Raw genomic sequence first — 12,597 nt, 5'->3', positions numbered from 1 at the left:
AATATTCATCAAATGCTTTTGATGTAAACTCTTCAGCGTTATCAAGCCTTATAGACTTAATAGGGTGATCAGGGTGGTGAGCCCTTAAACGTATAATCTGTGCTAGGAGTTTTGCAGCATTTCTTGTGGACAATAAAGCGACATGTGACCAGTGTGTCAAAGCATCCACCAGAACCATAAAGTACTTGAATGGTCCGCATTCTGGATGGATAGGTCCACAGATATGTCCTTGTATCCTTTGTAAGAATGGAATGTTTTGTTTTGTATCTTTAGCATAGGAAGGTCTCGATCCTGTTTTTTGCTAAAGAGCAGGCTTTGCAAAATGAGTGATTTGCCTTTGAAATAGTCAATGAGGCATATGGGAGGTAGTGCTTCTGGTACTTCAGAAAGCAATGACTGCATTTGAGCAGTACTAGGACCGACACCTTGCAGTGTGACAGATTTTTGTCCCATTTTATTTTTCACTCGAAAGAAGGGATGTCCATATGAGTTCTTTAAAATATGGATCATCATGTCATGACCAGGGTGCCCTAGGCGGTCATGCCAAAGCCTGTATGAGTCAGTGTCCCACATTTCATTGTTGGTGACAGCATAGGATTCAATGATCCGAATCGTAGTGAGGTACAGTCCACTAGATTGACTCATAAGTTTCTCTAAAATGCGTTTCCTTCCACATTTATTAGAGGTAATATGAATGTACAGTACACCAATGTCGGAATCAGACAACACATATCAGACGACAGTAAACATTTTAACTGTCGTCTGAAAAAATCAGACGACAACAAGAAATATTCTGTCGTCTAAATTTTCGAATCCAACAACAGTTTTTTCTTGGCTCTTGTGCAAAAGCATTTCAGACAATGGTTGATTTTTTTGATGTTGTCTGAATGAGTCAATTCAGACAACAGTTATTACGTGATGTTGTCCAAGGTTCATTTATACAATGGTTTATTTTTGCTGTTGTCTGATTATTTTCAGTCACACAACTGTTTTATTTTATTTTAGGTGTCTGTTGTCTGATATCTTTTAAGTCAATGCCTGCTGAAAGATGTTGTCTGATTGTTCTGATTCACACAACAGTTTTTAGTTTTCTGTTGTGTCACTCTCTTTCAGACAATGTACTTGAGTTTTAGGGTTCAATATGCTGGCGTCCTAGAATTGGCTTTTAAGGCTTGGTTAAATTTTCAAAATTCACTTCCCTCCATTCGACTAAATTTTGGTGAAATTTTAGAGCAGTATATAAAGGAAAGGGAACCCTAGCATTTCCTCCTTTTCTCCTTCTTCCTCTCCCTGGCCGCACACGCCTCTCTCTCTCTCCTCTCCTCTTACCTTCTATTCTCTTTCCCTTCCACTTCTCTCTGCCATCGTCGGAGACCACCATTTTTGGCCACCAATTCACGACACCACCCTTGGATCAGCTCCTCTGCTCGAAGACGGTAAATGGAATCGGAGTTTTGCAATTCAGGTTGGGTTTGTGATAGGGAAGCTCAGCTACATCTACCCAAAACTCAATCACTTTCTCACCCATCCTTGCTGAGAACAGAGAAGTCAGACATGGCCACGGGATAGAAGCCATTGATATTCTCATCTCCATTCTAGTATCAAAAATCAAAGGTTTGGGCTTTGGAGTCTAGATTGGGATCAGTTCACCGCTACGGTAAGCTCTTATGCTATGCAGTTGGTATTTTCGAATTGATCTAAAGGTTGGGGGAAATTGATAAATGTTTTTGAATCAAGGTATGGAATTGAGGAAAGATAGAGGAGTGGAGCTGGATTTTGATCGAAAAACTCTGGCAAGTGAAAGGTTGGAGTTGTGCAGTACGTTAGGTGAAGGAGGGAGATTTTGGGTGAAGGCTCCTTGACTGGGTATTGATCAAATTCAGGTAATTATGCCTTCTTATTATGAATTCAGTTCCTATTTGGATTCAATTGGAGTTATTAAAGGGAATTGGTGTTGTGGTAGAGTTGTCCGGAACGTTTGAATTCATAATCATGTTTTGAGTTCATCAGTTGATTTAATTATAGTTGGTTTGTTGATTGAGAGTTGGAGTTGGAATAAGTTGGGTTCTATGGACATTGGAGAATTGTTACTGAAGGCTTAATTAACTTAGTTGGAATTGTTTTGATACTTGAATGAGATTGCTGTGTGGTGATTGTAGATTACGTTGGAAAGCTTGTATGAAGATGTTGCTGGGTCTTTATTTCTTGTTGAGATGATGACGTTCTGTTTGGACTTCATGAGACAAATTAGCTCAATTGTTCAATTGTTTGTTAATAATTAAAGTAAGACAAGTTGGCTGGTTGTTTAACAATTAGAGTGTTATATGCTCTTTGTTGGAGTATGGGTATAAGCTTTATTAAAGGTTGCCTGGAGGTAGGGTCATTCAATTGTAAATTTGCTTTGGTGTTCTTGTAATTGTAATTCTGGAATGAATAAGGGATACATATATGTATAATTTTCTTAAGGGGTTTTATTTAGGGTTTCATTAAGGGGTTTTAGTTCTGATTTTGGATTTTGTGATACACTGATAAATAGTCTGTGTTTGCAGTGAGAAAATTGGCAACTCAAGTGGAGAAGCTATCCCATCTGGTCTGCCAGGAGGTACCTGGAACTCTACTTTCTCTGAAACTCTCTGGCCTTGAGGTCAATGAGTTCAATTTCATGTCATGTAGATGTTTTGTATCTCTTAATTACTTGAAGTTCGAAGGCATATAAACGACCATATTCTGGTTTTTATGGTCTGGTTCACATCTCACCTTAACTTCATGTCTGCAATGTCTAGTTCTTTGTTTGGCTTGCCTGATATATCAGAGATTTCTTATTTTGTTTAGCAGTTAGATTGCTATCTTTCAATGCTTTTTTGGGTTAATTGAAGATTCTGATGGTGTTTTGTTATTAGCTTGATCTTCGCGTAAACCATACTCTTATCTGGGACCAGTTTCTATGGGTAAAGCTTCAGCAATTTCTTGTTTCATCAAAGCATAAGAATACCTGCTGTTGTTAGCTTGAGTCTCATATGTACTTTGGTGTGTATCAGGACTTGAACAACTTTGAAAGTGATCCGGAGGAGTTTGCTAAAACCTTGTGTGCATATTTAGGTGTTCATGACCCTGAAGATGGTGTAAGTCGCTGCATTCTATATCATTCTTGTTTAACAAATGCAATTTTTTTTTTCATTAGTAAATGCAAGGCGTTTTGGTTAAGGCTTTTGGTTTGTGTCAAAGTTGGAACCTTGATCACTTTTCAGTGTGCTAAAAGAAGTAATTCTTATTGCAGCCTGCTATTGCTTTTGCAATTAGAGAACAGCTGTATGAGGTTAGATTTTATTGCTTTTTTTGTACCTCACATGAGGTACATTGTATGTGCGATTAATTTAATGAGTATTTTAGTCTTTGTCAGTTACTGTGGGCGAAATGGTGAAATTAAGGTTGTGTCCTCTATGAATGAGGGCTTGGGGAAAACTGTGAGGAATAGAGCTTGGGGAAAACTGTGAGGAATAGATAATGCAAGGAAATTTTGAGGGACTGACATTTTGTGCTCATCTACTTTTTATAAGAGCTTTAGTATTTGATCATGATGCTCTCAATACACCTTGACAGTTTATTAATTGCATCTACTTTTCTTTCCTTGCAGTGATTTTTCTTACAACTATCTTAGTGGTACAATACTAAAGGAATGGGCTTCAAGCTTGCAGTGATTTTGCTTAAAACTATCTTGGGAGATCGAGCAAATTGTATTCTTTTTTATTATCATGTAAAGCTCATGAAACTTGAAAGCTTGTTAAGCTAATGAAATAGATATAGGCACTTGGGCAAGTTTAATTCCTATGTAAATGTTAGGATGAATACTGCTGATGGAATGAAATGGTTTTTGGAATCAAGGATATGTTGTTCAATTGTGTATATCTTCTTTTCTATCTCAGACAATTCAATACCAATCGCAAACCATTGTCTGACAAACGAACATAAAGAAAAAAGAAAGAAAAAACTGTCGTCTGAAGCAATGACACACAATAGCTTTAATAGTTTTCCTGTTGTCTTGTTCAAAGTCAGACAATAGTATTCAATTACATTGCTGATCTACAAGCTTCATTCAGACAACAGTTTTTGTACAAATCAATGTTCTCTAAATATTCATTACACGTCAACATTCTTCCAGGGTCTGCCAACTGAAATTACTTTGCACAAGAGTTCTGGTACAAATTGCTGTTGTTCTTTGTGGTGTTCAGACAACAGACTGGGTAGTAACTGCTGTTGTACTAAATTTTATCAGACGACAGTTTTCTGGTATTGTCTGATTCATGTATCAGACGACATTGAGATAGACAACAGCAAACCTTATACTCAGACGACAGTGAAAAACTGTCGTCTGATTGAAAAATTGGTGTAGTGGTATTCAGTTCCATTCTCACAGTATGTTTTTACATGATAATCGTTGACACGAATATCTTTGAAACTTTAACAAGGTTCGATTAGCTCTTGGTGCATACAGAGCGTCTTTGACTTTAAATATATCTCAGATTCTTTAGAGTTTTTCTATTTTAGTAGAATGATAATATTTTCATTCTAATAATAATTTTTTCTCTAGATGTATTGCTTTACATCTTTATAGTGCAATTTCGAACCATGTAAATATGTGTAATAAATAAATTTGAATAAATTCAGTGCTTCAGAATAAAATTCAAAATTTATTAATAAGCCAACGATAATCAAATCAAGGTCTTTGTTCAGAAATCTAATTCATCAAACCATTCTTTAAGACCAAATAATAGTCTAATTAAAAATGAGGCATTATGCCTTCACAACTGTCTTTGGAAAATAGATAAAGCAGGTCAGTCAAAAACTAGTGCATCCATTGACTGAGCAAGTTCCTTGTTGCCATTGAGGTCTGCAATTGTGAGGTTAACATATGGGTCATGGCCTCCTTCTTCCATATAGTGAGTTTCTTGTTCTTTAGACTCCCTATATCTCTTGTAAGTGGCTGCAACTATGTTGCTTGCTTTGCAGTTCTTGTACCAATGCCCAATGACTCCACACCTATAGTATGGTTCATTGCCAACTCTATCCTGTTTGACTGAAGGGTTCTTAGGTGCCTTTTGCATCTTGTTTCCATCACCTCCACGTCCCTTTCCACGTGGTGCATTGTTGCCACGTGGGTAGGGATCAGCACGTCCAAACCCCTTTGCATTGGAGTTCTTTCCACCTTTTATTTTTCCATAATTAGCCTCGGGAATTTTCTTTGTCCCAGTGGGCCTAGCATTGTTGTTCAAGAGATCCTCATTTTCCCTCTCAGCCACTTGCAGTAGGCTGATCAACTTATTGAAGGTTGTGATTCTTTTGTTGTGATACTCCAGCCTATACTTGTCCACTAGCATAAACGCTGAAGTAGGAAAGGTGGAAAGAGTCTTGTAGATCATATCATCTTCTGTGATCCCTTCCACAGAAATTGAGACGTGCCTTTAAGCGCAACATGTCCTTGTTGAAGTCATTGACCCTTTTATAGTCAAGCAAGCGGATTCCATTCCACTGAACAGCCAGTCCTGGGAGCAAAGTATCGTGAATGTTCCCAAAACGTCCCTTAAGGGCATCCCACAATTCTTTGGGTGTCTTCAACTGAAGGTACTCCCAACGTAGGCTAGGATCAATATGTCGCCTCAGAAACGTTAAGGCATCTGCTTTCACCTTATGAGATAGTTCATCATCTTTGGGGTCGGTAATGGTGGCGGTGTAGTCTTTTGCCACAAAAGCAGTTTCTACATCGGAAACCCAACGGTGGTACTCAAGTCCTTCTGAGTCCAAAATGTCAAACTCAGGTCGAGTTGGATCAGCCACCTACATAAAACAAGAGGGAAGATATAAATTACGCAGTCATAAAGACATCCACGTGAATTATTTTCCAAAAATATGAATTAGATTTCAAGACCAAGATTCGTAATGGTCACATTTTTTTTTTCGATGCTATGTGAAAATACTTTATCACAGTAAGTGTGTGTGTATAATGCGCATGAATTTTCATTATCATGGCAAAACGCAATTTTTGTATATTGCATTCTAAAAATAAGCATAGCACATTTAAACATAGCATATATAAGAAATAAAGTACATGGCATGCTCAAATTTCATAAATATACAACAAATTATATACTACACATAATCATAGCAAATTATATAATAATAGCAAGAATATATCATGCATAAAATAAAATGTAAACAATAGTATAATACAAAGCATGCGTAGACATAATTTATATATGCGTAAATAAAATAAAAACATGCTCAAAATTTCATAAATAATATATATATAACAATATATATAGATATATATGGCATGCTCAAAAATAAAATATATAATCATGCTTAAAGATAATTATATAAAGCATAAATGACAAAGCATGCTTAAAAAAATATAATCTAACTAAACATGCTCGAAAATTTTATAATAAAAGCATATATAATAAAATCTAAAGCATGCTTAAAAATAGAAAAGATAAATCAAATTCACATGCTTGGTTAAAAAAAAATAAAAAATAAAGAAAACATACTTGATTTCGAGAAAATAAAACAATCCTAGCGCACGCGCGTGTTGATGCAGGCGTGCGTAGCGATGTTTTTGGCTTGAGAAAAAAAAAACTGGACCGCTTCCTTTTTTTTCAATAGTGGGCCGGAGTTGTTTTTTTTTTCTTTTTTTTTCGTCCCTTCTCTTTTTGTTCTTTTTTTTTTTTTTTTTTTGTTAATTTGGGCCGGGTCTTTACTTTGGCCCGGTCACCCTTTTTTCTGTTTTTTTTTTTCTTCTTCCTTCTTCTCTCTTCTTTCTTTTCTCTGTGTTTTTTTTTCGCGTCTTCTTTCCTCAATCTGCAATCTGGTGCAGGTCGGATCGCCAAGAAAACCTGCTGGTCGGAGCTGCAGTGCAGGTCCGACGCGAGTGGGCTGCACGGGGCTGTGTTCGCAGGCGGGGCAGTGGGCTGCTATGGGGCTGGTGTGCAGGTGCGGGGGCCAGGGAGCAGCGCCGGTGCAGGTGGATTGGGCTGCTACGTCGTCGCCGATCTGGGGCGGGCGCTAGGGCTGAGACCGAAAACAAGGTGGGTTTGCAGGTGATCGATCTGGGATAGGTGCTGCGCGGGTAAGGGGAGCAGCAGCGATGGATTCGTGGCTGGGGCCGGTGTTGGGGCTGGGAACGGCGACGAAGAAAGAATTTTTTTTTTTTTTATATTAGGGTGGCGGCAGAATAAGAAGAAAAAGTTGTTTTTTCTTCTATGGTTTTGGTTTTTGTTTTCGACGGAGAGAAGAAATAAACTAGAAAACTGGTTTTTTTTTTTCTTTGGCTATTGGCTCTGAGCGTGCTGATAACGTGTTAAAGTAAAATGACAATTAGAATTGGTCTACTAATTTCATTTCATAGTCCCTTTATATAGGGAGAGAATTACAACGGAAATATCAATTACAATGATGACAATAGCTACTGATTGGTCCTTGATCCATGCTGATTGATGGTGATTGCTAATTACTTGATTCCCTCTCCGTCAATCACTTTGACGAAGACACATAATGTGTATTTCTTTTAACAGTAAACACATTTTTACTCAATTTTGCTTCAAGGGAAAATGCTCATTTACCCCTTTCTACCAAAATACTTCCCATACACCCAGCCAACTTTTTTTTACCCCCTTTCACACAAAACTTTTTTCTTTTTCTTCCCAACTATCTAATTCACTTAGTATTATACCATTTGACAGGACCCGCCCTGAAATTTCACCCTGAAACCCGAGGTGGCCCTGCGGGACCCATTTTCGAGAAAATCCAACAGAACTTTCTCTAAAAATGGACAACCCTAACCTGAAAAGAAGTAAAACCACACTTCTAATTAAGCAACCATCCTCATACTGCTAGAGCCATATTCCTGCTCCCCAATTACTAACAACTCCATTTTTTCACATTAAACAAAATTCGTAGGTTATCAGAGCAATTAATTCTAAAATAAATATAAAGGGGATAAAAGATCAATAGTTCCTACAATGCGGAAGCAGTGACAACTATGCCTCAACTCCATGTACGCCCGACCTCGACTAATCAAGCCTGCAAACTGGGCATTTGAAAACGAAGGGCTTAGGGGAAAGTAGTTGAAAAAATATGTTAGAGTGAGTGGACAAAAATAAATATTTCATAAATATTTGAAGTAATAGGCATGTATACTCTCCCTCGTTTAATCATTTGTAAAGTCCAATTAGGGCTGGGCGTTTGAGGCCGAAAACCCGAGGGACCGATCCGGAAACCCGAGAAACCGATAAGTCGGGTCGGTCTTTGCAGCCATTTTTTACGGTCCGGGCTAAGACCGAACCGAAACCTATGAGAACGGGCCGGTCTCGGTTTCTAATACTTCTAATCTCGGGTAACCCGAACCGGCCCGACTATAACACCCTCTATACGTGTCAGTCTTTAATTGGTCATTAGTTAGTCCTAAACCTAAGTCAGTTTCGACCTCATTTCTTCGGTTCATCCCCGAGTCAAATCCCTAGCACCCAAAGCCCCAAACTACTCTTCCCCAATTTCTTCCCCAATTTCGTGATTTTCTTCCTTCTATCCACTTATCCAGTGTTTGTTCGATTCCCTCTTCTCTCTTGTGGTTTTGATTCCCTCTCCATTCTTCGGTTCATCCCCGAGTCAAATCCCTAGCACCCAAAACCCCAAACTACTCTTCCCCAATTTCGTGATTTTCTTCCTTCTATCCAGTGTTTGTTCGATTCCATCTTCTCTCTTGTGGTTTCGATTCCCTCTCCAATCTGATTCAGTCTCCAATTTCTTCAATTCTTCCCCAAAATCTGCCAAGCATGGCCTCACCTGATACAACAGCAAAGTCAGCAACAAGCATGGCTTCGGGGGGCGCCGGAAATGCTTTAGTTCCGGCAAGTTCAACAGCGGAAGCAAGTCAGTCCAATCCGGCAAGTTCAACAGCTCTACCACCTGTTGACCCGAAAGGGAAAGGGAAAAGGAAGAAGGGTGACAAGCCTGGAAAGTTTCGATCCGATGTTTGGCTACACTTTGACAGGATTGAGAAGCCTGTGTTCGAAACAGTTGATGGGAAGATGCAGCAAGTTCGAACTGTCACTCGTGCCCAATGTAAGTATTGTTCAACCGATTTGGCTTGTGATCCATATGAAAATGGGACTAGTTCTCTTAGGAGACACATTCAAGATGTCTGTAAGAAGTATCCGGGTAGGACTGACATAGAGAAAGGGCAGACACTATTGGGTGGTGATGGGAGTGTAAGTGTCAGTGGTGAACCTAGTCTAGCTGTTAAACTGTGGTCGCAGGATCGGTGTAGGATAGCTGCAGTTGAGATGATTGTGATGGATGAATTGCCATTTAGCGCAATTGAAAGGAAGGGTTTTAGGCATTTTTGTTCAGTGGCTGTCCCAAAGTGGGAGATTCCATCTAGGAGAACAATAGTGAAATTGTTTTTGAAGATGTATGATGCAAAAAAGGTGGAGCTGAGGAAGGAATTGCAGAGTCATAGTGTGTGTTTAACCACTGATACATGGACATCAGTGCAAAACATAAACTACATGGTGCTAACTGCACATTTGATAGATTATGGATGGAAGATGCACAAGAGAATTCTCAACTTTTGTGTAATTAGTAATCATTCGGGCAATAGCATAGGGAAGCTTATTGAATCATGCTTGATTCAATGGGGTATTGAGAGGGTTTTGACAATTAGTGTCGATAATGCTGCGGCTAATAAGCATGCAATTGAATATGTGAGGAAGAAAATGGTGGATTGGTCGAAGAAGCCGGTTTTAGGTGGGAAGTTTCTGCATGTGAGGTGTTTGGCTCACATCCTCAATCTCATTGTGAGATCAGGACTCACAATTTTAGATAGGTCAGTGGGTTCGATTAGGAATGCAGTCAAGTATGTTCGAAGTAGTTCATCGAGGCTTGAGGTGTTCAAGAAGTGTGTTGAGAAAGAGAAGCTGGAATCCAAGAAAATATGTGTTTTAGATGTCCCAACTAGATGGAATTCAACATTTATTATGTTGGAGACTGCCTTAGAGCTGAAGAAAGCCTTTTATAGGATGGCTGATGAAGAGGACAGCAAGTACGAGAGCTATTTTGATGAGCCTGAACCTGAAGAAAATGATGGGGAGCTTGAAGATGGTTTTGTAGTTGTCGACCCGAAGACCAAAAAGAGGATTGGACCACCAAATGAACGTGATTGGGAGAAAGCTGGAATATTTGTACAGTTCTTAAAAGTCTTCTATGAGGTAACCTTGAGGGTTAGTGCATCAAACAAGCCTACCTCACATCGAGCATTCCATGACATTGTAAGCATTCAAGCTGAAATAGAGGACTTGTTTGATAGAGATGAAGAAGATTTTGAGCATGAAGCACACAGAACCCTTCATCAGATGGCTGTGAAGATGAAAGCCAAGTTTACGAAGTACTTTGCCAAGCTGGAGGACATGAACCAGCTTCTTTTGGTAGCTCTCGTGCTGGATCCTAGGTATAAGCTTAGGAATTTTGGCAGTACTTGTCGAGATATGCTTGGATATGATGGTTCACAAGTTAAGAAGGCATCAGAGGAACTGAAGGAGTTAGTTGTGCAGCTTACTGACTTGTATGCATCTTCAAATGGACCTCAGAAAGGTAAAACAAGTTCAGAGAGTGGCATTACTAGTGGAAAAACTGGAAGCAGCAGCTCTAGTACAAGGACGTTGAGTGGCAAGAGGGCTGACATGTTGAAGAAATGGAAAATCAAGTTGAGGGAATCAGAAGAGGTGGTTGTGCAACATGAAGTGGATAGATATTGTCTTGATCCAATAGAAGATCCACCTGAAGAAGAGGATTGGGACATTTTGATGTGGTGGAGGCTTAATGGAGTGAAGTACCCAAATCTGCAACTTGTGGCCAAAGATGTGCTTGCTGTCCAAGTTAGTACAGTGGCCTCTGAAAGTGCCTTTAGTACTGGAGGTAGGGTAATTGATCCCTATAGAAGTTCAATGACTCCAAGAACTGTGGAAGCCCTAATATGCATGCAAAATTGGATCAATGCTACCAGTATATCCGAGATCGAGTACTTTCCAACTACCGAAGAGTTTGAATTCTATGAAAAAATGGAAAAAGGTGAGTGATTGTTTCAAACTTTCAGTACATTACTTGTAAAGTTAAATTTTTTTGCCTGCATTAAAGTGAAATAATTGTGATACAATTTTGGTGCAGAACATCAACTTGAGGATACTGCCTCAAGTGAAAAGGCTCGTGCAGGAAAGCTCTCAAAGGCTGCAAAGATAACAATTGATTGTGATGCAGCAGGGGCTTCAAATACTTCATCTTGACTGCTTGATGCAGCAGGGGCTTCAAATACTTCATCTTGCAGGTTACTTACTGTGTTTTTTAGTTGGTTTTTACATTTATTTATTTATGATGCAATGTGTTTTGTCAATTTTGATGTTGAACTGCAATCAGTGCAATGTGTTGACTTGTCTAATGGACTGATGCAATGTGTTTTTTGTGAACTGTGTTGACTTGTCTGCAGCAATGTGCTATTGTGCATTTGTGCTACATTGATATAATTAATTGTGATGTAATATGGAACAAATTGAGCAACTTGAATTCTGTTATGTAATAGATTATCTTCTATGTGCAATTTTCATGATTTGATAAGTTGTTGATGGAAAGGCTATGAATTGTTCAAGTTGTTTTTTCATTGGTGATGAGATCTGTATGAATTTCTATTCACTGAAAATGTATCAAACTATCAATATGTTGAAATCCAAATGATAGCAATATTTTGCTGAATTTCTGTTGTAATCCAAATGATAGCAGCATTGTGATAATGTGATCGATTTCTGTTGAAATGCAATGTGCAGAATTTCTGTTAAAGTCCAATATGCAGAATTTTTGTTGGAGGCTTGGACCAATTGCTGCATTGTTGCTGTTGGAAAGATGTCATTTGTTTGAGGCTTGGAGCATGGCTTCTGCAGTTCTTGAAAACTTTGTTTGATTGAACTGCAATTCTTCCTGTCGTTATTTGTATGGATAATCATGTAATGTGTTGTGTAATAAACTAATAATGTAATTATGTATTTCATTGTGATTCTGTTGCATTGCCATAAGAAGATCTTGGAAAACAGGAAAAAGGCCATTTCCCAGAAGGCATAAGCTGGAAATCTGGGCTAGCTTTCAATTTGTTGTATTCATGTGTCACAGGACCGACAGACCGAAATTCTGGACCGAATATAACCGGTTCGGGTTGCAGTCGGTTTTAGAACTATCAATACTCAAGCCCGAACCGAGACCGATTAGTCGGGTTCGGTCTCGGGTCCACAAAATCCAGGACCGGACCGGACCGCGCCCAGCCCTAAGTCCAATGCATGCAATATTTATTAAATAAAGATATTTCTCGCAACAAGAAAAATTTCATGAGAACATTCCAGCCCCGCTGGTTAAATCGGACTAGCCCCGCTAGCCAAAAAATAATAAACGAATATGGGGAAGAATTTATCACCATACGACAAAGAAGCCTCCCAGGCTCGGGTCAGAGTGTCCCGCACTCTTGAGCCTCCCAGCTTCTATCTCAACTCAGCCGCAAACACAAAGTAA

At 39.0% G+C, this 12,597-nt stretch overlaps 1 protein-coding gene and 1 long non-coding RNA gene across 2 annotated transcripts; one reads left to right on the top strand and one right to left on the bottom strand.

Moving 5' to 3' along the window:
- The first annotated feature begins 1,259 nt into the window (after nt 1-1,259).
- Nucleotides 1,260-3,881, top strand: LOC133736925 (uncharacterized). Its single transcript, XR_009859770.1, has 7 exons — nt 1,260-1,657; nt 1,738-1,883; nt 2,550-2,602; nt 2,901-2,948; nt 3,039-3,122; nt 3,278-3,316; nt 3,635-3,881. It is a non-coding gene; the product is annotated as an uncharacterized LOC133736925 (long non-coding RNA).
- Nucleotides 3,882-4,736: 855 nt separating this feature from the next.
- Nucleotides 4,737-7,409, bottom strand: LOC133736914 (uncharacterized). Its single transcript, XM_062164533.1, has 2 exons — nt 6,543-7,409; nt 4,737-5,832 (listed from the first exon to the last, which is right to left on the bottom strand). Exon 2 carries the CDS (start codon nt 5,415-5,417, stop codon nt 4,833-4,835), a length of 585 nt encoding a protein of 194 aa, XP_062020517.1. The 5' UTR covers nt 5,418-5,832; nt 6,543-7,409; the 3' UTR covers nt 4,737-4,832.
- Nucleotides 7,410-12,597: the final 5,188 nt, after the last annotated feature.

Source organism: Rosa rugosa, chromosome 1, assembly GCF_958449725.1.
Source record: "Rosa rugosa chromosome 1, drRosRugo1.1, whole genome shotgun sequence".
NCBI lineage: Eukaryota > Viridiplantae > Streptophyta > Magnoliopsida > Rosales > Rosaceae > Rosa > Rosa rugosa.
Note: the sequence above shows the minus strand (reverse complement) of the source record. Positions and strands in the feature narration are given on the sequence as shown.

Bases quoted from the DNA above. Each gene is read 5' to 3' on its own strand.
- LOC133736914 (XM_062164533.1), bottom strand. From the start codon at position 5,417: ATGATCTACAAGACTCTTTCCACCTTTCCTACTTCAGCGTTTATGCTA.